Source organism: Cyanistes caeruleus, chromosome 6 (genome assembly GCF_971803275.1).
Source record: "Cyanistes caeruleus chromosome 6, bCyaCae1.hap1.1, whole genome shotgun sequence".
Classification (NCBI taxonomy): domain Eukaryota; kingdom Metazoa; phylum Chordata; class Aves; order Passeriformes; family Paridae; genus Cyanistes; species Cyanistes caeruleus.
Genome location: NC_141706.1, coordinates 47182259 through 47208565, shown reverse-complemented (window position 1 = coordinate 47208565; position 26307 = coordinate 47182259). Strand labels below are relative to the sequence as shown.

The following is a 26307-nucleotide window of genomic DNA, read 5'->3' as shown; positions in this document are numbered from 1 at the left end:
ATAAAAAACCCAACATTTTTTAGTCTGATGCTAGAGAGAAATCCAGTGCTTCAAATCTAGTCTTTCTGGAGTCAGATACTTCTGCAATGCTGTGAAGCTGAGCAACATATGTTACTTCTGACATATCTTTTACCTGCATTTTTTTGCTCTTTGTCTTTCCACATCTCTTCAGTCTTAGGTTCAAAGAAAAATGATTCATGATTTCTGTGACACCTTTCAGATTCAGTACGCTATCAGATACATTTAAGTAGATTGCTGGTTGTTGTCACTACACGTTACTCATTCCTTAGCAAACCTACTCAATCTTTTTTTCAGTGTGGAGCCCACTGTGTATCTTCAATGCCTCATGAGAATACCCTTGAGCCACCTTATTCAGATCCTGAGTTTTCACCTTTAAACTTCAGCAGGTTTTATAACCATTGAGAGAATCTGACCAGTAAATTTCAAGGCATGTAACATACCTGTTTTTATGCAGCTCACTTTAGTAAGCCAACTCTTGTCATAAATGGGTACAGTGGTCAGTACTGGGTTAGGCATGAGGATACTTAGTTTCTTGTACATTGAAATAAAGTAGTAAGAATCTTTTGCCTCATAACAATACATGTGTTCTTATACTCAGGTGAATACTCCAAACAGAAATTGCACTCTGGTGAAGAAAAGAGTTCTTGTCAAATGAACCATTTTGCAGTTCAGAATGTTCACTAAATGTTTTTTTTGGCTGCCTGAAGTTGCTTCTCACTGCATATTTGATTTCTTCATTGTCTGCAAATAAGGACGCACAAATCCTGAATTTTGGCACCACCCATTACACAATTAATTGTGTGTGCACAGCCTGTTTGGCAATGCTTTGATAGTCCTCAGTAAAGCTCAGACATTCTTATGCTTGATTAAACTCTTGGGCTTTTTTTTAGTTTGTTTTTTTTTTTTAATGACTGTTTGTGTCTTTTTGCATGTTCTGCTTACATTTTAAACTGCAAAGCTGCTTGGAACACAAGGTATCTTCAAAGTTAATGGTATCTGGGCTTCTGTATTACTACTTAAACAAGTAGTTTAAAAACCAAAAACAAGCTACTGAGTACAGTCGCTCACATATACTGGACCACCTGTTCTTTTTCTGCTCTATGGAGTCCTGAAGCACTTAGTTTATGTTCCTACTGAATCCTCTTTTAATAGCAACATATACAGTTTGACTATTTTAGATCCATCTCTATGTCATAATTTGATCAGCATTAGTCAGCAAAAAGGAATTCAAAAACTTCATTATTTAGTTGATCTTCATTCACTATGCTTTGTTAACAGCAGCCTCTGCTAAGCAGATGCTGAAAATAGGTATAGTTGGTGTAGACTGAAAGTTGTATTTCAGTGCTGCTAAAAGCATCACTAAAAACAGGTCTTTTTGCACCTGGCAGTTTTCAGCAGTAGAGATCTCCTGTTCACAGCCAAGTTGTGTGCCTGCTACAGTCACTGCCAAGTATGCTAAATCTAGACCACAGATAGTGTGAAATTTGAGGGTTACTTAGTCAGAAGTTGTTAGACCATTTGAGGCTAAGCTAGACTCTCAAACTTGCCTGTTTTGAATTAAGCATCATTAATGTAGTTAGTATAACTAGGTAATAACACCATTCTCTACTGCCTTTAGCACAAAGCTTTTCATCATAGATCTGGATTGAGAAAGGCTAGACAATTGAGTTAGAACAATGATGCTTGAAGGATATTTTTTTGGTTGTAAGAAACCAAATTAATTTCCATATATAGGTGAGTAGCAAAATTAAGTGCTCAGGACTAAGTTACACAATTCATGTACATAGTACTCTGTAGTAAAATGTGGCATTCACTTCAATTGGCCTTACAGGATGTGGTGGTAAGCAAGCTTTTCCTAGGCAATTAATCTCTTTTTTTTTTTCTTTTTTTCTTTTTTTTTTTTTTTAAATCTATCACTTTTCCTGCTTTCTGCCATTCAAGGATAGTAGTACTGGATTATTATATTCACTTTTTTTGATACAGTAGTGTTTAACAGCAATGCCCTGGGATGTATACATGCTCTGTCTGGTATAGTTGTTCCAAAGAGCAAACACTAGTTGGAAATTTCCATACTTCATATGCCAAAGTCTATGAAACATGTAATGTGAATGTTTGTAGCAGCACTATGAACACATGGCATTTGTTGCAGTTTCTGGGGAAAACCAGTCTCTAGCTTTTTCAGAATGTAGAATGTTTCTAGGTGAATCACAGTCTAGTGCAGAGTTTCCTTTGTTCTGGTGAAAGTTCTCTGGTTGTCTGTGACATTCCTTATATAAATAAGGCAATGCTTTTTACAGTCCTTTCTAGCAATTCCCATTGCAGAGAAGAAAGCCTCTTGATTCTTCCCTCCATCATTATTAGAGAATGAGCATGTTTCAGTGTTAGATCTTCATAATCTTGACAGTCTTTCTAGATTTTTAACTGAGCAAAGTCACTTCTAAAGTTGCAGCATGTTTGCATAGTAATTGGAGTGGGCCAAAGTTATTTAGAAATATTGTTGCTCCCTTATATATTAATCCCCCAATATAAATACATTCCTGTAGTCCACAGCGATAATGCTGTGATTGAATGTTCAGCATATCAGTTATTGACCTGTAGTCATGACTGCTCTCAAAACATACATATTCTGTTTTAATGTTTGTCCAAGGATTTATCTTCTGGGTTTTTTTGAAAAAGCAAATTAATTCAATATCATGTTTAATGGCTTCAGAAAACTTCTTAATTTCACGATGCAGTTCTGTTTTCCACTTTCTGTCTCTTGTATATTACCTCCACACATGGGTCTAGTCAGTGGTAACCTCCTAATGAAAGTAGTAGTGCAACTTTGATAAAGCCTTTAACCTAGGTCTTCAATATCCTGTTTCTTAGCAGCCCTTGCTGAGTGAACTATGGCAAGCTGCTATGCTCCCTGTTTTACCTGACTCCATAGAAGGATGACTACTCATCAACAGCATGAGATATTCAGGAAGATTCAGCTGCAGGAAAAGTGAAAATTGAGTGGCTCTATCAGTTAAGAGCAGTTGTGTATTTTTATTTGCCATACTAAGGCTGCAGATTGGATCTTAGCAAGTCTTGCCTGGACTAGCTGCTTTTATTTTAGATTTTTTTTTTTTTCTTAAATGATCTTGAAGCACTTCAGAGCTGAAAGGTGTTCCATGCTTGGTTGTGAAACATAACCTTTTCAATATCTTCCTCTTTCCCCTTCTAATTCAGGGCTGTCTGATTCTGAGTGATGAACTGAATCATGCATCACTAGTTCTTGGAGCAAGACTGTCAGGAGCAACTATTCGAATCTTTAAGCACAACAGTAAGTATCAGATGGTGGACTCTGCCTTTCTGCAGATGCTGTAGATCAGATACAATGTTTTCTATCTTGTAATATCTGGAAATCCAATTTCATGCAAGGAAATCAGTTGTGAGTTACGTGAAAGGTCAGAAGACTGGTGCTGCTGAAAACTGAATCATCCCAAATCAGATTTTATTAATATGTTCAGTCCCAACTAATAACACTATTACCCTGAAGCTGTTCTGGCCTACATCTTCTGCATGTGGAGAAGAATGTGCTATCCTTTGGCAAGTCTAGGGGCACTGGTATTTTAACATGGTTTCTTATTCTATTCTTATTCTATGCTAGAGTAGCTCAGCATGGTTACACTATTCTAACAGTGTGTCACGTAATAAATGCCATCTTAAAGGGGTCTAGGTTACAATTTGGGGGATAGGAATGTTTAATTTTAGAACTAGATGCTAACATGCTTATGATTGTAGATGTCCTAGCTAAAATAGATAGTAATGAATTTGCACAATGTAGTACTAAAAGAATTTTTCAGACATGAAGCGTAGATTAAGTTCAATGAATTATTTGCTCTAAGTATTTAAGTATTTATTAAAAAAATACACAGATTTTTAAATTTTCTAGTTTCATCTTCCTCCAAAGGACGTATCTATAATAACTTTCAGGTTAAAACTACCTAGGACTTCCTTTTCTTACTCTTGATGAAAGAGGCACGTGGTTGTCTGTCGCTGTTGTACACAAAGTAGAATGGTGGATTCAGTCACAGCACCCAAACGAGATGGTCTGAAAAGCCTTTATTATCTGAACTTCTCAGCTTTTTATAGGGTATTACACTACAGGTTTAACATGATTGGTAAAGGGACACCACCTCTCTCTCCTATTGGTGGGACAAGAGAAAAACACACTGACCACAGCTGTACAGAACTGTTTTGAGAAAATAAAATTGTTTACAAAGATAGTCCTTGAGTGAGAGATACTCTCAAGAGACTTTCCCTTGGGAACAGATCAGCCACTGACAGGCTGTAACTCTCTCAGGCTCAGAAAAATTAGGTCCACAGTTGTCCTTTATTAGTAAGAACTACCTTCATTCTTCAGGTACTCCTAATACTCTTTATACTGTCAGTTTCTGAGATCACAGTGACTCTCGCTCTCTTTGAAGTGTGTGGTGGTAGCAACAAAATTTGGGTGACTGCAATTATTTTTCTTTCTTTGTCCTACTTGATAGTGTGGATTCTCTCTTCTGTGCTTACAGTTTCTTTGGTGTTCGCTCTTTCTTGTTTTCTATCATTTCAATAATTAGTTTTACAAAAAAGTAGAGTTTATTGGAACATTTATTTTTTTCTTTTTAATTCTTCATAAATTTTGGTTGCTGAGCAAGGTAACAAAAGCTTTGCATTCAACTTCTGCATTTGTATGGACATACTTCTGAACATTGCATCCAGTTGCAGAATTTCAAATTGGTGACAAACATAGTTCTGGCTGTGGGGAGAGGGACTTAGACTTAAATAAAAAATAGATGATTTGTGGGAATGGGCTACAAACTAGCCCTGCTGTAGTTGTGGGATATTCTAGAAACATTCTAGATGGTGGGTTTCTGTGGAAGAGAATGTAATGGCAGATTAGAATCAAGGCAAAATGCAAACAGTGGTCTTGGCCTGTCAAGATGATTTTCAGTTTGTATTTCTGTATGTGTCCTACTCTTCTTATACTCTATGCTGTCTTTTTATTGTCATTTTCTTGAGATGTTAATGGCTTCGTTCATATTCAAATTTTTAGAAATTAAGGGTGGGGGAATGAAAAATTCCCCTTAAATTCCTTGTTCAATGTTTTTATTTTTTTTCCTGCCTTTTTCTGTCATTTGTCCTTTTTATTAGGTTCAGACTCATGTTCCCCTCTCTCCTGAAAGATTAGAGTAGAAGTCTATTTTCTATTGTTCTCCCTAAGTGCACTAACCTTGCCTTTCCTTCATTGAGAGACCTGCTGGAGACAGGGACTACACTGCTGAGTTCTCCATCATTGACTTTTTGAACATTAGCTGTCTTTTCACAGTCCATTAACTGACTTACTTTGCCATTCAGTTTTTAGTCTAAATCTGGTTCACAAGCTCCTCTTGCCACTGCATCTGCGTAGTCTATCAGTTCTCTTTTCATGATTAATTTGTGCTCTTTTCCACGCCCTAGTGTTTATCTGTCTCTTGCTCAGCACTTGGATTCATGCTTTGACTAATCCCATCTTAACTCCTTTCCTCTGAGTTTTTTTTCAGGACTGATTCCACATGCATGTATTTGTTCACATTAGTTAGGTCTCTTAGGATCACATCAAGTGTTTGTAACCAAAGCTTGTAAGATTTCAGAATATGTTTCTACTAACAGTTTCATCTGTCTAGTTTCTGATATGCTGAACATTGTCCTTTTTCCAACACTGGTGGTTCTCTTTTTTTTCCTTTTCTCCTTTATTTTAGAGGCTTCCTTTTCCCACTTCCAATCCCTTCAATTTTAAACAAATAAATAAAAAAGTATACTTGCCCTGCTTCTTTTCCTGCACTTTGATCTATCTTCTACTTATCTTTAATTTATTATCCTTGAACTTGGTGTGTTCTAGCTCTATTCTATTGTTCTGTTCTGAGCTATTTCTATCCACAAGGACATTCTTACTACCTAAATTGCCTTTTCATCAGAATGAGATACCTTCCTTTTTCTCTCCCCTCCTCCTTTCTTTGTTTGTGCCTAGTGCTCTAACTTGTGCTTTTAGTTTAGAATGATGAAATTCTTCATTGCAGCTTGTACAGTCAGCTATTTCCTTAAATCTCATCCATGGGCCTGTAGGTAGATGAAGCCTGTGCTTATTGACTTGCATATGGTCTGTCCTCCATGCTGGAGCAATTTGTGCCTTTCTGGAGTATTGATGTCTTTAGTCATGTCAAAGTTCAAGCTAGTAGCTGTTTTGGTACTATTTAACAGTAATTTCTGGTGCAGATATGCAAAGCCTGGAGAAGCTGCTCAAAGATGCTATTGTGCATGGGCAACCTCGTACACGGAGGCCCTGGAAAAAAATTCTTATCTTGGTGGAAGGAATATACAGGTACAAACCATTCTTTATATTCCTAAGACCCTCCACATGAGATCTAAATGCTTAGTGTTTGGGTTTCTTTGCCAAATCAAACTATGAATATTGTCACTTCATAGTTATTTCATGAGTCTCATCTCATTAAATTACACTGTGTATGTCTCACATCCTTTCTGTTGCTAGAACTGTAACTGCACCTTGTGTGTTATCACAGTGCTTCCCACATCCTGATTAGCTTGTAGAAATTCATTAATCAAAATTATTTATATCAGAGCTGAGGTCTTAAGTTGCTTGTCCATTCCATTCCTTCTGGGCTCACTAGATTATGCTAGTGTGAATGGAACTGCTCAAATTTTACGTTTTTGCTAACAGTGAGTAGAAGCAGTAGCCATAGCTGTGTTAGGCATTTAAATCCTAGTGACTTTCAGTACAAATATGGTGTTTTGGAATGTTACTAATAAAAGCCTAGTCAGTTCTTAGAAACATCAGGTAAGTTAATGTCAAGTCAGAATACTGACATTAGGGTGGAAGTAAAACTGAGATAATTTTATAAATTAATTATCGCTGAACACATTCCTGCACCCTAACTTCCTGTTGCTGCTACTGTTTAGTCTGTGTGTCAGCATCCCAGAGATGCTGAGCAGGTAGAAAGCAGAGACCTGGGCCCCAGTGCAAGGAGAGAGAGGTGCATCTCTGCAGACTGTGATGGGTCTAGCAAATTGTAAGTGTCTGTAATTACTGAAAGAGTGAAGAAATGAAAGCTTAGTGATTTAGGCTCTATAAGGTGGTCCCAACTATTAAATCAACTTATACTGAATTTCTGTTTCTCAACAGTATGGAGGGATCCATAGTCCGTTTGCCTGAAGTGATTGCCCTTAAGAAGAAGTACAAATCCTATCTGTACCTTGATGAAGCTCATAGTATAGGTGCTCTGGGTCCCAGTGGCCGGGGTGTAGTGGAGTATTTTGGACTCAATCCTGAAGATGTGGATGTTATGATGGGAACATTCACCAAAAGCTTTGGAGCTGCAGGAGGATACATTGGGGGCAAGAAGGTAAAAAGCTGGGAATCTTATGGCTGGTGGTAAAGTCCATTTCAGGCAGCTGGTGGAATTCTTCATTAAGCGTTTCAAATTTAATCTATTCCTCAAGTACCCTATTGTCTATTTGTTTCATACTTTTACATGCTGTCTAATACTGTGAAAGTCAGCAGTGCAGAAGAGTCTAGTTTAGTAAAATACATTGTAACACCTTGTGTGTGTAGTTCTCACATGGTCAGTGATGATCTGAGTTTGCTGAATGTACAGTAGTGATGTAATATCTTTCTAGGAAGGGCTAGGAGCCAGGAAATGGTTTTCTTGATGTTACTTTTAATGGACCTGAAGGAAAAACGCCAAAAGCTTAAGATTTTCAACCCATTTGGAGGAAAAGCCTCTTAGGTTAGTCTGGTAGAATTGATTTCCCTGGATGTAAGCACTTTGCTTTCTGAAAAGACACTTTTCCTTTTTTCTTTTTTGGCTGGTTGATTATTTTGGTTTTTGTTTGTTTTTGTAATTTGTTTCTTTGAAGTTTTGGGGGTTTTGTTGTTTTTTGTTTGTTTGTTTTGGTTTTTGTTTTGTCTACTGTCTCTTTCTTTTGGAAAGTGCAGCTAGAAAGTGTTGCCCTTGCCAAACCTCTAATCCTCAGAGGGATGGTGTAGACAATTCCTTGTGTCACCTTTCTCATATCATAAAATACCTGATCTCACAGATCAGATTTCTAAGCTCTATTGTAGGGTAAAATTCTACCATTTTCCTACCAGGACAATAATTTTGTACACCTTAATTGTGATAATTACTCTCAGCTATCCAAATGGAGATGGAACTTGGAGATATTCCTTGTAGGGTGTTTACTGCAGATTAAAATTAATTCAACAACTTCCTCAGAAAAAAAAAGTCATATAAATCTTTTTCCAAAGATAGTGAGCTAGTGGGATTGACTCCATGGCATAAGGTAAAGCAGATAAAAGTCCTTTGCAACTTTTTTAGCTACTGATGGAGGGATTGCTTCAGTGGTAAGAGGCCTTAAATCTTCTTACCTAGTTTATTTCAAAGTCCCTTTACGACTTCCTTTCCTTTAACTCTGACCCCAGGCAGACAGCAACAGAAAACTTCTGCATGTTTTTATAATACATTTGCAGCTTGTGATAGCTACAGAGCTGTCATTATTCATTTTATGGTAGCAAAAGACAGGATCTCTTCTGGTATTCATACTGATGTTTATAATATTTTAGCATGATTTTGTTACAGATAACAAGCAGCCTAGATGTAAGGTGTGTTGGTCCTTTGTTCCTGTATGAGCTGCTTTTGCCCTCTAAGAAAAAAAGGATATGTGTTTAAGTGGGAAATGCACAAGGATTAGGCTGGGGTTTGCGCACTCTTAAATTACAATTACTGCTTTATTTATATTGTGCAGATGAATGAGAGAGATTTTGTGACATGTTCCCTTGTTTGCTGGTTTTTGGGGAGGAAATACATGTATTGAGCATTATCCATAAATACCTATGGATCCTGCTCCCCACTATTTCATTTTTTTTATATTCACACTGTTATAATGACCATTTGTGAAACTCACCCTGGGCACAGCTCAAGTAATGCAACATAATGCAAAGCCTTGTTGCAATCCACTGCTGATGGTGTTAGCTAAACAAGTCTGTCATAGACATTTGTCTCTGATCAACACCCATTCTTGCCCTGTAACATTATTATGAGTTGTCATGTCCTTGCTGTTTCTTGCAGTGTAAAATTATTCCTTGAGATACCTGTTCTCTTATGGGGCATTCTGAAAGAGGTTTTTTGTGGTGCCCTGTTTTATTGTGATTAAAGATATGACAGAAGCATTTCTCTGAGTGCTGGGAAGGCTATGTCTGATGCCTCTTGTGTTTTGCTAGGAACTGATTGATTACCTCAGGACATACTCTCACAGTGCTGCGTATGCAACATCAATGTCACCTCCTGTTGTGGAGCAAATCATCACCTCTGTGAAGTGCATTATGGGTGAAGATGGTACAACTGTTGGTGAGTCTTTCTAGCAGTAAGCATGTAGCAGGGGGAAGCCAAAAAGAGCCTGCATCGCTTTGATAGGTAACACATTCAGTGGACACTTGGATAATTATTAGTAATTCTATGGTTGAAATTTCTGGGTCAGTAAACCAGTTTGCAATTCTGCTTGGCAGATCAGCCTAATAACAGCATAAAAAGTTTTCAGCTAGAGGTAAGTCATCTTAGTCATGTCTAAGACACATTATTTTCTTGTACTGATTTTTGTTCTTTGTCAAGCTGTTCTAGCCACCTTCTTTTTTTTACATTGTCTGTCCTTTGTTATTTGCCTCACTTCAAACATTGCTTTCAGAATATTTTGCTGTTGTATCTTTTACAGTTGTGTCCTGGTTTATTGCAGGGACAGTGCTTTCAGTTTTCATCTCTAATATAATATGATATTTGCATCTCAGTTAAAGTAAACATGGAAATGTTTCTGAAAACCCTTTTAACTTGGGGAGCTGGAGGCATTTTTCAAAATCAGTGAACTTTAATGGACTAGAAGAAATTTAGCATATTTGTCTTTATTGTCTTAGTTTTCCTGTTTCATTATAGAAGTAAAAAGGGAAATTTATACTGTCTGGGCATTCAAAGTCATAATGACAGATTCTTCTGTCTCATTTGCCTATGGGTAGCAGCTTCCTTCAGTTACAGCATGAAGTAAATAGCTCTTTAAGCTGCCTTGAAACTGAAATTGTACAGTTTGCATGTAGCTTACTTTTCCCTCTTCACATGTAATTGAAAAGTTGTGAGCAGCTCACACAGGATGCTGATATAGTTTGTTAAGGATCTGTTGGTAGCATTTAGTTTGGAGGCTCTCAGAATTCTAACTGCAGTATATATTGAATTTTTGGAGCTTGAGGCATCTGGCCACAAGGTGGTGGTGGTGGTGTATGCTGGAAAAACTGGCTTTTGAACATGTGTCATCTGACTAACCAACCTGTTGGATAACTTACAGTGGAAAAGCTCACTGGAGAAATTACTTGAGAATTTTTCTGTTATAACAGTTTTCATTTGGTTTGCTTATATTATCTGAGAACAGAGGTAAGTGCCAGCAGTTGGTGTTTGTTCCTCAGCAGAGACATCATGAGTGAGGCAAGTACGGCTGGGCAGCAGCCTGTGTCTCTGCTAGCTTTGAGTGCTTCCGAGTGGTCCATGTGAGAAGCCTGTACCAAGAGCCAGGAGTTGACTCCCTGCTCTCCAGTACAGGTATTAAGCAAGCTTCACACTACACAAAAAGTTGTCTTGCTGTAGTCTTGGAAGTAATTGTTTGAGGTTTTTATAGCTGATGATTTGCCAACAATCTGTGATCTGCTTAGGCATTGCTTGTTTTGGGTTTCTTCCAGTATCTGTTTAGCTTAATGAAGTTGGAAGCAAGGAATGTGTAACTGATTTCTGTTTGCAGTATTTAAACTCAGGCATTTTTGTCTCTTTCTAGAGGCTAGTGTGGTATTTGTTCAAGCCAGGAGAATGGAAGTAACTTCCATTCCACACTATTCTCCTGCCATTATGCCAGCAAGATTTATCTGAGCTGAAAGGCAAACCAGATTAGGAACAAATATGGCAAAAAAAATAAACTCAAAAGATCGTTTTTGTTCTCATGTTGCTTAAAATGCATGTTGAGCTACATCCTGCTGATTCGGTGCCAAGAAGTACCAGAATTCCTAGGCATTCTCAGGAGGAAATTAGTGGTTTTGGTGTTTGATAGGTGTCTCATTTCCAAGAAGTCTCTGTATGTCCACTTTCTTTATAAGCTTTAGCACTTTTCATAAGTGATGGATATAACAGCTGGATAGCCAGAACCCTGTTGTCAGATCTCAAATGATTTCTCAGCTTCAGGTCTCATGAAAGTGTTACTGGCTTTTTAAGCATCTAAGTCAACTTTGAGCTAAAATAAGCACCTCATAGGATGATTTCTGCATGAAGGTGCTTTTCTATTTATTTTCTGCAGTGTGCGTTTTCCCATTTATGCATTTTTTAGATTGCCTTAAGGCTTTATAAATAATATTACTTTGTAGACATTTTCTGTGGACAAAGTTGGCAAAAGTTCAATTGGGTGAATTAAGCAGCTGATTAGTGATAGCATGACAAAATTTTTTTCTTTGTTTAAGGGCTTTGACTGAAAAACTTCTGTTCGGATTCTGTGAAATTACAAGTGGGGCTCTGGACGACTGATGTAGTGGACCACTGCCTGCTGTTGGTGTGAATAAATGAATAAATAAGAAATACATGGGTGCTGGTAATAGTTGTTAACTGTGAAAGACAAGTGGAGAAATAGTGTTAAACTGGGTCACTGGTAAGCACCTCTGAACTGACCGTGTACTACAAAGATTTCATTGCTTTTAAGTTACTCAAGCCAAACAAATTGGTAAAGGAAAGTGAGATAGGGCAATGGTTTTACAATAGCATAGGAGCTGGAGCCTGAATCAGAACAGTAGATGGCTAGCTCCCAACCTCATGTTTTGGACCACGGCTAAATCTTTTAATAGCTTCAAGAATGCTTTCTTGAAAAGAGCCTTTGCGGCTTCTTTGTCTGCCTGCTTCTTTTTACCACATGCTATTTGTAAAAGCTGCTGTCCTTCATGGCACCTAATCTTCATGGAAATCCTCATGTCAGATTGGGATAGTCTGTAGCTGAGGAATAAGTAATAGGACCCAAGTAGTTTTTGAAGATGAAAGGGTTTGTATATATCATTTTGCAAGAATATGTTAATTGTTCAGGTTATTTCTAAATCTAAAGAAGCATCTGAAGACTTTAAACTTACAGTATAAAGTGCTGTAATTATCAAAACTTTACATAACTAAAAAAACTAATGTCTCCTTTCAGATTTTTCCAGCAAGTTGCCAGTGACTAAATAGCATATTGGTAGGAGGCAGCACAGACACAGTACATGCAGATGCTATGAAAAGCTTCTCTACCGAGAATGTAAGACATGCTGAGGTGCAAATGTGCTGCCTTAGTTGCCACAGTAGTTTTCTTGCGTCTATTCAAATTAATCTGTTAATTCTTTGTAAGGTGTATGCATATAAGTGACTAGCAGACTTCAATCACCCTGAAGACAGTTATGGCAGTATAATTATATATAAATATATTACTTGTTCCTTTATCCAGACTGCAAAATCTATGCCAAGAGCTGAAGTAATGGCAGAGCCACCTTACAGGTTCTTGGTAGTGGTGCTTCCAGTAATTCCAGCACTGCAGCTCCTCTACATTATCAGACCAATACTCTGTCTGTCCTATTTTACTTTGCGTTACTTGTCTTGTACAGTAATTGGCTGGAAGACCATCATGGGTCTTAAACAAAACATACTTGATCTGTGGTCCCTTTGAGAATTTCTTGAAAGGAACAGTCATCCTCAAGAGTGTTGAATACATTGAGCATACAGACTTTCTTCAGAGAATTCAGATTACAAGGTGCATGAGTATTTTGTATATCATCACATTTGGCTTTAATATAGTAGAGCGAGGTAAGCAGGAGAGGTGAAGTCTTCTTTCTGCAAAGACAAACTTTGGAACTGTTTTCCATTTCAAAGTCTCAATGGTTGAAAACTTGTATTTGGAGAAAGTGTTGCAGATGCTTGTCAGCAGTTTGGTGAATGTTGCTCTTGCTCTGTTCAGCCACAAAATGAATGAATGTCAGATAGTTTTGTAGATAAAGGAGCTTTTTAAACAACGATCATAAAAAGACACAATAAGCAGACTTTCAGGGTCATAGTATACATAAAGATGAAAAATTGATTCATGGAATGGAGTTCTGGAAAGCTGTAGCATAGAGCCACTTGATTCTTGCTGATATTTAAATTGACTGTAGGGAAAATGAGACAGCTTGGTTCTTGTCATGGTAAATGAGACATTGTTGTGATTTATGATGTTAAGTACTTGACCTGTCTTGGTAAATTTTTCAGCATCAATGATTTGGTTTGAGTTGAAAGCTGGATCTTTTGCTGCTACAATCTCTCTAGAACTGGAATCCAGCTGGCTCCTTTCTGTTGTATACATAAGAGCCAGTGATGCATCCTGTACAACTGGAGTTCTGTGAGCATTTTAGCTGTTCAGGACCCAGCCTGTTTGTTGCCCTGGTAACACTGCTGGGGGCAAGTGGAAAAAAATCATAAATAACCCAAGTGAGATGCAGGCAAATCAAATCACACAAAGTGAAACCAGCCAAGGGACTGGTTAACCACCTTCGAAGGTGAAACTTAGTTTGCTCTCCTATGTATTGAAAACTGAAGATGAGCCTTAAATCCAGGTGTATTTTAAGTTTCAACTAAAGCTGGCGGTACTAATGGCTTGTAAAAGAGGTGAGCTATTTCTTTCCACAGACCTTAACTCAGTAATAGTAATTGTACCTCTTGACATTTGTAGCAAGTTTGACTGACTTCTGTGTGAGTTTTAGGAGGGAAAATATTCCACACCTAATCACAGTGCCATACACAACACGTATAGAATAAGTTGTGGATAGACTTTGCCAAAGATGGCTCTTAAATTTTGACTGAACATTGTCTTGAGCACTGTATGGAAATGAAGGATTGTTATTCAACATAGATCAGTGGAAGCAGCAGTTGCATTGCCCATCCCAGCTGCTAAACCATCAGAAACAAATAACTGCTCTTTGAAGGCTGGTCAGTCAGTTAGCAACACAGTCAGATTGGTATTTGTCTCGGTACCTCAGTTGTGAAGAGTCATTAATTGATTCCATCTCATCAGTGACAATATTTTAAAAAAATTAATAAAAATTCTACTCTTGCCATTGCTGTGCAACAATATTGAGTAAGTTAAATCAGAGAAGGCAGTTAAACCAATTATAACCAGAATTAATAAGAAGGTACAGCTACCTTGGCAGAGAATTGAGCATAACTGAGCTGTTCAGAATTCAGGACCATTGTTATATTGTTAATATACCCAAGGAGAAGCATGCTGGGGAAAAAAAAAACCAAACCAAACTAAGCTTAGATGGTCTGCTTAAATTCTGGAGGGAAAAAGACTGAAATTAGTATTTTAACTTCCATTAAGTTAATTAGGCCCTCAAGCGAAGATAGGACTTCAGCAGTTCAATCATCTGCCTAATCAGTAGGTTTCTTGAAATTGGACATTTTGTAACATTACGTTTTTCTTACCAAGGACAAACCATTATATGCAAGTACGAACATAAGCAGTAAATGAAGGAATAACCCATGTTTCAGCACCTGGAATTGAATTTTAAGTAGCTTATGGTGTATTTATAAATGGAGTCTGTACTTTGCCATTCGTTGCCAGCAGTCAATCCTCTAATGGAAGCAGTGACTGCTGTTGTACTCCAGTGGGGAAATAGTTCTTCTGCAGGCTGAGGCTGAAAACATTCAATTATCATTAAAATCGGTTCATTTGAATTTCCTCCAATAATGCACTTGTTAATGAGGTGTTAAATTATCACCTTGGGAACCTGGGGAACAGTCAAAACTAATTTGAGCAAAGTGAATTTTTTTTTTTTTTTTTTTTTTTTTTTTTTTTTTTTTTTTTTTTTGTTGCTGCCCTTGAGAATCTCAAGCTGAGCTGGGAAGCTATTGGAAAAACAAATACTCTGGGGGTCATAAAGAGAGTTTCCTGCTTCTCTCCAGGGGTCTAACAGTTTTAAACATCATTCTCTGTATTTGTACTTCCAGCTGAGGATCTTTTAAATTCAGCTTGTTGCTGCACCTCTACCTCCCTCCCACAGAGCATGGCAAGCTTCCAGAAAGACTGCTTTAACTTGGGCTGGGCAGGAGAAATCTTTCAGCCTTTGATGCTTTGAAAAGTGTTTACAGACATTAGCAGAGTTGTACCCTTTGTGTTGTACATTGAAATGTGAGAATTCTTCAGTGCCTCTTCTTTTGGACTTTATTCAAAGTTATAGTGTTTGTATAGAGCTTATAAACCTTTATAAGCATACACCTGTTTTGTTCTTGTAACATTCTGGTTCTTGCTATTTCTGTTAAGGTAGGAGTTGTCATCCTCTGTCTTCATAGACTAAACACTGATCTGTCATAGCAGAAATACAACTAGAAATGTTGCTTTGTTGAAGTAATTTAATTTTTCTTCATTTCTTGTACTTCATTTAATTTAAAATGTGTGTCTCACTTTTCACTCTCAGTAGTATGTGAGGTGCCAGGTTTCTACAAAATTCTGGTGTGCTGCTCCTACAGGAAAAGGAGAAAATACTGGTAGCAGGTTACGTGTATATATATATATATATATACACTATATATGTTCTAGTATATATAGTATATATTGTTAGCAACATTGCAACTAAAATGCTTCTAAATCAGCAACATGAAGATAAAACATTTCAACAGGAGTAGTCACACGAGGTGATGTGCTTTCTGTCTTTCTCTGGGTTAGTGTGAAATAGTTTGTGGCTCCTGATGTGGTACATGATTTACTAGAGCAGAGTTTTTAGAAAATACCTGAATGATCCACACAAGCACTACTTCCTATCACCTACACAGAAAAAATAATACTAGTACCACACTAGTGTCTGCAGTATAGAGACTTCTGTGAAGACTTATGTAGTATGATTGTTTCTGTCTTCTTTGGAAACAGGCAATAGTCAGTAATGAAGCCCTTTCTGTGGGCTGTGTTAGGCTATGTGGGACTTGCTGGCCAGCTGAGCTACTGTCCATGCCCACTTTAGTAGGTTCTGATGGAAAATATGTTTGGCACAAGGTCAACTCATGCCATTTCACATCAATGCAGTTGACCTACCACAAATTCCCAAACACAGACAATCTTGACAATCTACAATGTGTACTTTTGTCCTGCTAGAGTGCAGATGTTTGCTAATGTTTCGGAATTAATAAACTTTCTTAGATAGTAGATTTAATCTTTAAAGGAAGAAGCTGTCTTAAAAACCTGCATGCCAATTAATGTGTTTTAAAAGCATGTGGCCAGAGAAGAGAGTTGAGATTACTTTAAATAAGATTGAGCGGATTCTCAGTTTTGATATTGGGGTTTCGTTCAAGACAAATTGACTTGAAGGATTAAGGACAGGATAAAGCAACCTGTAGGGCTGGTTTCTGCCACAAGTAAGCTTCTGTTAGCTTCTGTTAATGCTCAGGTTATTGCCTAATTATTGCATAGTGGAAAAATTGTGGTTACAATACTGCCTACGTGGGGGAAAATGTGTTACAGAGTTATGCATGCTTCTCAAGTTCATGTTGGCTAGCAGCTCCTAAGATTTCTTAACTGTTTGTCCATGGACACTGGGATTGCAATAAAAAGAAGAAAAAAGGCACCAGTAAAATATTTCTGAAGCTTTTTAGGACTTCCAAGCATGGCTTCCAGCTGGTCAGCTTAATATTGTATCACATAAGTGTGTTGGCAAACTCAGGCTCTACATGGGCGGTGGAGAACTCATTTGTCCTGCAACAAGAATCTCTAGAACTAAGTACTCTGTGCAAACAGATGTGTCACTCTTATAGAATAACTGTGTTTAGCACCTCCAATCTGAAAAATAGCTTGTATTTTCTAGGATCATAGCTATATTCCTGAAAATTTTCTTTTTGTGGAAATGGCAGCATCGAGCCAGTTGTGGGTTTTATATGCACAGCTTTGATCTTTCCAGAATCCTTGGAAAACAGAGCTGTTCAGGAAAAATGAGTTTGTAAATGTCAAAGGAGAGACAATGTCCCCAGGGTTTGGGCCTTTTCAGGCACAAAGCCTGCTCTTCCACCTCACTGCAGTTCCAGGTGGCAGGATACCAGAAGCTTCTTGCCAAATACAAGTTACTAACATGGGAAAGCTCAACACCCTTGCTGTTCAAATTATTGCAGAGTTTTAGGGTTAATCTGAGAGCACACTGTAGAAGGACAAGTATGGCTACTATTGCAGATATACAGGCAGATGTGAGCAGCTCTGACTTGGTGGGAAATTTGCAGACTATAGTTTTATCATAGGCTGGACTTGGCTAGAAGCATCTTTGATGTCAAAGGAGAAACTTGAAATGTTCTTAAGGACCTCTTATTGAATTAATCAAAGTCTTCACAGAAAGATGTATGAAGATGTGTTCTGTGAAAGATTCAGCTGTTGCCTTCTCAATGACTTCATACAAAAGCTTCTTATAGAAAAAAACCCCAAATACACCAAACCAACTCATTCAGAGTGAAAGTTCTTCATTTGAGGACACATCAGTAAAGAGCACATACACACTTGCAGCATCCTGTCTCTCCCATTGTGCCTTGTGTTAGGTGAAATCTGTAGCAGTGTTATATTGGGAGGTATATCAAAGTCCTGATGAAGGACAGAAATAACTTCAGAACTTAATGTGCTTCATTCCATATAGTCCTATTTAGTACCACTGATGAAAAGTAGGTATTCAGGATTATTCTGTTCAGTTTCTTTAGCCCTTAAAGGATTCTCCTGTGAAGAGACATAGTAGAAGGTAGTCTGACTGCCAGGCTGCTATTCTGGGTTTTCAGACTAACGCAGAGATAAATCCTTTTCATAGTGCCTTACAGTATCTGTTACTGGGCTGTGTAGGATCTCAAACTCATGGAGTCTGTTTCATAGCACTCTTGGCATCATTTCTTTATAGAGCTGGCTTCTGTTCAGTTGGGCCAGAAGATGGTACTTCAGTGTTTATGGCTGCCACCTCCCAGAGGAGTTTGCCAAAGAGTAGTCAAACACATCCCATCCCTCAGGTGGTACCCCCTCAGGGATACCTCACTATCCAGGTAAGAGAATGGATGCCCTAGCTCTATTTGTTGCTTTCTAGATGAAGCTGAATATTTCTAACCAAAGCTGGCTATTTCTAACCAAAGGTGGACACTTTATAGCTGGCTGTGTGTTTTTTTCAGTGAATGACAAGCCTTGCTGTGCTAGAACTTGAGCAGTAGTCCAGCTGCTTTAGCAGCAATGCTGTTAGAAGCTTTTAAGGTGTTGACATGGAGTGTGACCAGTCAGCTGACTTTTGCTGAATACTGTTTCTTGCACTTGGAACATTCCTATTTGATTTTAAATTTAAGAGCAACACTTGGGTATGTGGCTAATGCAGCTGCAGGGAATGAGGGAGAAGACTGTTGCTAGTCATCTGCAGTTGATTTGCACTGTTTCTTAGTCTACCTTACTGCCTGTGATTTATGTGACATACAAATCCCTCTATTTAGCTGAACTGGCTTTGAGTTTTAGAAGAATAGATTAAGACCTATGAATGTTGTAAAACCTTGTGCTTTTATACTGGTTTGATGTAAAATTCAAAAAACAATGCAGGAGAAAAAAAAAAAAAAGTAATTTTTATGACCAGTGAGCAAGAGTTCCATAGGGAAGCTAATGTAATAAAGCTCAGTCAGAAGAGCTACTGAATTACTGCTCTGAAGCTGAGTACTTGGCTATCTTGTCTAGTGTATGGATTCTATGGTGAACTTCTTAGAGATGTGCCTAATGGCAGGATAAATATACTGACAAACTAAATATTACTACTGTTAATAAATAATAGCTTTTCCATAAAACTGCACAGACTACACTTCGCTACATTTCCCTGAAGACTATTCTTGTGTTTGAGAATTTTAGTGGAAAATTGTTCTTCTTTTTTTCTGAACACAAGAGAGCTAATTCTTTTTTTCCACGTTTGGTTTTGGGAGGTGTTTCCTGTTAACCCAGGTCATTCAGTGACATTGGGCATGGTTGTCAGACTCTCCATCTTTTCTAGCCCTATAGCTTTGGATATAACCTATGTTTTATACAGTCATTTTTATAGGATTTTAGTACTTTTCATTTTTGTAGTACTTCATACCTGTACCTTTCTTCATTATATTTTGAGGGACGTGAGAATAGTTTGGAGTAGAAGGCTACATGGCCACTTTGGGGTTTTTTTGGTTGGTTTTGTTGAGGTGGGTTGTTCTGTTGATTTTTTTTTTTTGTGGTTTTCTTCGGGCTTTTTGGAATTTTGTTTTGTTGGGGTTTTTTGTTAGTTTTGTTTATTGTTTAGTTTGTTTTGGTTTTGTGTGTTTTTTATTTTTTGCGGATTTTTTCTTTGGTTTTTTGTTGGTGTTTTTTGGTTTTGTCTTGGGGTATGGTTTTTTGCTTTGGTGTGGGTTTGGTTTTTTTTTTGGTTGGTTGGGGGTTTTTTGTTTTGGTTTTTTTGGTGGAATTTTCTCCGTTAGGAAGAAGGCATTAGTAGCTTGTCGCCTGTTGGTTCTGGATATGTGCCCTTATGTTCTGGTTGAGTCCCTAGAATTTGGTACTTAATTAACTTGGAAATTTTAGTACCAGGGGAAACCTTTGGAAAGTGTAATATAGATTAAAAAAAACATCTGCTACAAGTGTTACTCTTTTCTAGGGATTAGTTCTTTTGAAAATTCATCATGAAGTGAAGGATTTGCATAACCTTGTCTTCATGGAAGCTCTGTAGATACCTTGTAAACAAGGGGAATTAGACTGTGTTCTGGGAAGTAGATGTGCAGGATCTGGGGGTTTTGATAGTTCTGTTGTAATGGCATTTATTGGAATGGTGGGAGACACTGCTGCTGCTCAGTCATGGTCTTGGATCCGTGTGGTGGTTTTCATAAAATACCTCAAGTTTTGGGTTTGATGTATTCAGTGGGATTGAAGGCTCATATGAGGGACTTGGGGGATATTTTTCATAGCAGGATTTTTCCTAACACAGGGTATAAATGTTGAATGACTTCCCTTTAGATTTGAGGGTAGTCTAACATGGGGCCACAAGGGCCACGTATATTCCATACATATTTGTTTTTCTATAGTAGTAATGTACTGTGGAGTGGTTCAAGTGCCTTTTCTTTTAAAGTGTTGTCTGTATAGATCACACCTATTAAACTTAAGCACTGTGCTTTTTCTTGGAAAAGCTGGTGTGCACTGCAGCTTTTTTGTGTTCTTGGAAAAGAAATATGGTTTTCTGCACTATTTCCTGTGGTCTGCGTGTAGAGAACAGCTATGCCATATAACACAGAGTGAGCTCCAGCCTAACAGTGGCAGAATGGCAGAACTTGTGCTAATAATACAGGAGTACAATAGATGCTTTTTGTTATTTGTTTTATCTGTTCTAATGTGGATAGATTAGGAAGAAATTTTATGCTACCACTGTAAATGAACTTTGGAGGTGGAAGGAAATATTGGATGGAAGGCTAGTATTTTTGTTTTCCTCTGGAAGTACTTACAGTGCTGTCTTTTTCATTCTCATGCTTGACCTAAAGCTGATTTCATGTTTTATACTGACCATATTTTTCCATTTTTGATTATAACTCTCTTAAAATGTGAAAAGGGACTGCTTTACTGTTCTTATCACACGTGTTCACCTGGAAGTGATAATCTGTCTGGTTCTGTAAGGTTTTTTTATGTCTGTATGATATTTTACAATTAATAAACACAGTAATATTAGCTGAAACTAGGTGACTGCTACATTTTGTGTACCACTTCCTGCTTGAAACAAGAGGTCTTCATCACATATATACATATATATATATATATATATTTAATAGCCATTCATATCCTCCATCTTCTCTTGTACTGCATAGGAAAAGATTTCTTTACCCCTTTGTGTTGCTTTTTAAAATCCCAAGGAACAGTTAGTTTTGATACTGACTTCCACTGTAAAAAAAGAGTCTGCATGAAACAGATGGAAAATATAGTTCACGCCCTTTGTTGCTATGTTGTAAAGCTACTGAACTGTCTCCATGGAAGTAGATTATAAACATCCTTAATATAATATGCTTTGTCAAAGCTTGCACATTCCTGAGCTTCTAAAGAAATGTGGTGTTTGTATGTGTTCCTGATGTTTTTGCTCTCTGTGTCTTCAATCTGCCATGAAGGCCTGCCAACCTATTTGTACTGTACAAAGGTTCAAGTCTTTTTTTGTTCTGTCTCTTCTTCACTGATGCTTTCTCTTGAGATTTTTAAGAGCAAAGATGTGCTTTTTGAATTTCACTGCCCATGGTATCATAAAAAAAGAAAACAGAAGGTTTTAAATGCTTGCTTTTTTCAACAATTCAATTACCTTGGCACAGTAAGTTTCATTGAAACTATATAAAGGTAATTTTTTCCATGGTTCTGATTTTATGATGAAGTTTATGCCACAACTAGTTCAGAAGAACGGCCTGATGAGCACACTTTTTTATTTTCTTCTCATCAAGACACAAGAATAGCTGTCAAACAGGATATGTACAGCTTTCTTTTTAATGATTATGAATGTTATTATGATGACTGCATTTGTGATAATACAAAATCTGTATGAGCTAATATGTAAGTAGTGTTAATACAATCCCACAAATCCTCCCAGTGATTAATATGTACAGTTAGATAATACATTTACCCAGGCAGCACAAATTTAATTTCTTCATTCTGGAGGGGTAGCCCTGGTCACATTCTTTAAAATAACCTGTTGATCTGAACCAATGCTTTATAAGTTCAACAACTGTAAATCATAATTGTTAGGATGCAAGGAATTTTAGTCATGTGACGATAGTGCAACCAGATACAGTGTGCAAGGTATAAACAAACCAGAGGAGCAATTGTGAATTACTTTTCAGAAATTGCTCTCTGGATTGTCTAGGGGGGCAGGGGGGAAAGCTCTTGCAGTCAATGCTGCTGTTCTTCGCAGATCCTTCAGCTAGTGTCAGAGTGAAGTTGGCTGGTCGTGTGCTTTTGTTCTCACTTTCTGTCACAGTAGACTTTCTTTGTATGGCTAATGTATTTAGCTGTGATAACTCTAGAGAGAACTTAAACTGCTTTCAGTAGAAATTTGGCCTCTGGAAAAGTTCTGTGTGAAAAAATACAGGCGTAGATATGGAGCTGGAGTTAGGGAACCCTTCTGGGTCTCATGAGCCTAGTCCCTCACTGCAGCAGGGCTTGAAACATATCAGAGGAGATGGGTGCAGTGTGACCATGAACTGTAACTGTTGTTTCTACGCAATTCTTTGCATATGAAATAATACCGTGTTCAGCCAGTCTTACTAATTTTTAGATACACAGGCACATGCTATTGCTTTTTCGTTCTTTTATTTGTTAATGGTAAAATAGAGTTCATGGATAATTTTATTGACTTAGTCAACCAGGCATTATCTTGAATTCTTCTTTAAGTGGAAAGGGCTTGTGTGTTTCTGGCAGCCTTCTGACAGGAGGCAGTGTTTTGGTTTGGTTTTGTTTGTTGTTGTTGCCTTGGACAAGATCCATTCTTCATCAAAGACTTCTGTCTAGGTGGATTTCCTATGAAAAGTCACACTAAACACAAAAGGAGAGGATGGGACCTTTTGTTCTGTGTTGTGTGAACATTAGAGACAGTTGCTATTTCAGTGTCTAGTACACTATTGAGTTAGTACTGGGGGAAAGAAATTAAAAGCAAATTACCAGATATACGTGATTCTAACAGTTGTTAAGGAATCCAATGGTATCAGCAGCTAGCAGTCTTTTAAGGCTTTCCTAAGTGTTAAAGAAATAGGTTTCTGTAATTCAAGGTGCATTGACTTCCCATCTCTTGAAACTGAGTTATTGCAATTAATTGCAGGTTGGCATTACGTTTGAGAACGTGGTTCTTTTACGTGGATAACTGCAGATAATTTATACGATGTGGATCTACTCTTTTATAATTTCTGTATCTTTAAAATCAAGGTACTGCTGAAGCTAAAAAATGGGAGCAATTCCATTTTACTTTGCATGCTGTCTTGCAAAAGATAAAAGCCTGCATAAACGCAAATCGGATTTGTGGTTGTATTTTGGGCCTGGTTTTGGAGGGGATTGGATTTGTTGTGATTGGTTTGTTTTGTCTTTCCCCTGATGCTAATTTTTTGGTAATTCATACCTAAAGAAAAGAAATCGATGCTGGCTGCATGACAGTTTTTGCATGTTAGGCTTAAATGGAACAGTGATACACAAAGTCTGTTTCACAGCAGTCTTTGAACATTCTCTATAGCCACAAGTTTTCTGAGAGTCCCAGGTGTTTTCATGTTTGGAGAGAACCACTACTCCAGCAGAGCTTTTGGAGAGGCAGGCATAGGGGGATGTATGGATGTATGTCCTGCTGAATAGTCCTTCCCTCTTCTTTAGGTAATGTTTGTGCAGACTTCAAAGACTGCTTGAGGTCAGCAGATCATGTCCTCTGATTATCACACAGGGAGTCTGAGAGGGTAATGACTCCCTATCCCTGTTGTGTGTCATTTTCTTATCTATACAAAGGGAATGGGCAGTTTTTAAAATGAGGGTGAAAAGCACTGCAGCTCAAGTGTTAAACCTCATGAAGGTTGCTGCTACAGGCTCTGTGGTTCTTCCAATCCCTTTTAAAGGTTGACAAATGTAAACACATGAATTACAGCCAGATTAGGCTGTTGGTGTCCCTTTACTTGTGAATTCCTGACTGCTGGATGTACCTTATAGAACAAATAAATGGTCTGATGAAAAAGCTCCAGTTTTGGAGAGCTGGTCTCTTCAGCAACCTGAATGTGTGGGAGGAGGTACATAGCCATAGCCATGGCATCAACTGATGAATCTCATAGAACAGCACAAAACTTCACACACTTCAGTGACAAATATGTAGCATGTCTCAAATGCCAGACTTGAGTAGGAATTATCCTGGTATTAAGACAGCTGAAATGTTTCCATATTAAATTACATATAATTCTGTCTTTTGGATGTACCAAAGAGTTGCATATTGTTCCTGTTGTGGAGCAATATTTTAAATAGAGAGATTTGAAAGTTCATCCATTGAAATAGTTGGTGTATTCTATTGGCTGTATTTTTGTCAGAATGCTGAAAATATCTGGTATTTTTAAAAACACTAGTCAGTATGCAAGCCATGATGTTGCATACCAGTGGAGCCTTGAAAAATCTGTATTCCCCAGAACTGTACTGAAATTCACTTCATCAGAGCTCACACAAAGTTCAGCAAAATTGACCATTGGCGCCCTGTTTTTTGTTAGTTGTGGGTTTTTCTGGGGGGTGTCCCCCTGTTTCATTTAATTACATCTCAGTGCAAATGCTAGTTCATCAGTTCATTCTGTGTGTCAGGAGGGACTAAGGTGTTTCAGTTAACAAAATTGGTTAATTCTGTTCCTGGCTCTAGAAAATTCGGATTAATTGGGAAATCTAAATTGCAAGCTAGAAGGAAGAGTCATAATAAAACCTACATGAAAACTGTTCAGACATGTTTGTCCTTAGAGTTTTCCACTATTATTCCATTATTTTAATATGGTGTTAATTAGAAGGTGATATAATTTCTTCAGTCACTTACTGTAGCAGGAGATTGATCAAGAGGAAGATTCTGAACATGCTGCAGTCTGGTTCTACCTTGGTGTGAGTGCTGACATAAATAGCAGTTGATCATCTGTGCTGTGGTGTAGCTTGTGTTCTTTGGCTTTATTTTTCCAAATGAATCAGTTGATATTGGTGGTTCTGAATGTATTTTCTTCATGTAAAGATGAATGCCTTCAGTTGCTTTTAGCTTGATTGGGGATTGACTGGTTTCTGTTTGCTCTACTTTATCATTAACATTGATTTAGTAGTAGTGGCAACATTAATGCTTTATAGCTGTCAGGGGAATCCCAAAGATGATTTTGTAGCATACTCTTTGTGTGGAGATAGTGGTATTGTACAAAACACGAACAGTAAAAATGTTTTGTTACCAAGGTGAGACTAGTTGTGTGTTGAAAAACCAGCAACAGCATCCAGCTTGGAAAGAGCATTGAGCTTTGTCTTGTGTCAGTCTGCACACTGAGTGTGACGTGCTGCACACCTGTGTCTGGGCTTTGGAAAAGCCTGCAAAATCTCCTTTTAGGCTACTGCATAGGTGCAAGAAATGCTTAAAATCTGAGAACAGTTTTAAGTGTTAGTAAAAATAGATCTGTATCTGTGTGTCTGTGGAAGTTTATCAGTTGCTGTCTCCAGTGTTATGCCCCTGCTGCGTGAATTTCAAGAGTGAATAACAGATTTTTTCCAGTGATAGTTTAAGTTCTGGTTGAACTGGTGTCCTAAGGTAAGAGCTACCCCAGCTCATTCAGACAGAGAAGACATCTTATTCTTTCTCTGTGAAACTTTCTGTTGATGCACAGATTTATGCTTCTTGGGAGAACCAAAGGATCATGCTTTGTATTCTTCCCTTTTTTAATGAGTTGTGGTCTTCTGGATGGTAAGCTACTTACTGCAGCTTCTGGAGGTGATGAGCAGAAATTTATCAGCTGAGATTTTTGCAAAGTCTTAAAGGCTGTTCCGTTGTGGTGGTTTGGGGTTTTTTTTTTTTGTTTCCTATCATGTTTTGTCAGTGTATTTTTCTTCTACGGCTGTGAATCACATGTAAAATATAATAGAATCTATAATAGCATCCTTCAGGCAACTGTTACATGAAGAGAAGAGCTTACTGATTTGATCTTAGCTAGAGAGAGGCTCAGTCAAAAGTAAACTGAACTAACTTATCTTTTAATACATTTGTTACCACTGTGGAACTGAAACTGCAGGGATATTTCTGTTGTATTATATTAGATGTAATTCCTGGAAATGGTCACACTTGAGCTTCCAGCTCATGTTTAATTTCCCAAGCTGGACAGTTATTCTACTTTTTTGAGGTGAACAAAATGTTCTGGTGTTATGAAAAAAGGATGTGTTTCTTAACCACTTCATTAAATATGTACTGTTGAAAGAAGGACAAGTTGAAAGCTGGTTTTTGGCGTGGAAGTAGGCTCAGAAAACGCTTTGAGTGTTCAAATAATAACTGCTTTTTATTTGGCGGGCTTTGAAACTCAAGGGGAAATTTAGTATGTAGTGAAACTCATCCAGTTTCTTGCATTGCTCAAAGTGAAGGTACAATTTGGTTTATTGTAACTTTTTTAATTATCCTGCAAGGTCCAGTCCTCTGAATTACTCCAGTATGATTGCCATGTGTTTCCAGCTGTCAGA

The 26307-nt window shown here is 37.7% G+C and overlaps 1 protein-coding gene across 5 annotated transcripts in view; it reads left to right on the top strand.

Annotated features, from left to right (window-relative positions):
• The window catches only part of SPTLC2 (serine palmitoyltransferase long chain base subunit 2), a 72140-nt gene that overhangs the window by 21419 nt on the left and 24414 nt on the right, over window positions 1-26307 (top strand). For 3 of the 5 annotated variants that reach the window (XM_086893487.1, XM_086893488.1, XM_086893489.1), the window contains exons 6-9: window positions 3235-3328; window positions 6292-6397; window positions 7217-7436; window positions 9311-9437. In XM_086893487.1, coding sequence (XP_086749613.1) covers window positions 3235-3328; window positions 6292-6397; window positions 7217-7436; window positions 9311-9437 — 547 coding nt within the window. Of the gene's footprint in view, window positions 1-3234; window positions 3329-6291; window positions 6398-7216; window positions 7437-9310; window positions 9438-18007; window positions 18147-26307 lie in introns of all 5 variants that reach the window. The other 2 variants (XR_015288163.1, XR_015288164.1) reach the window with 1 other exon arrangement.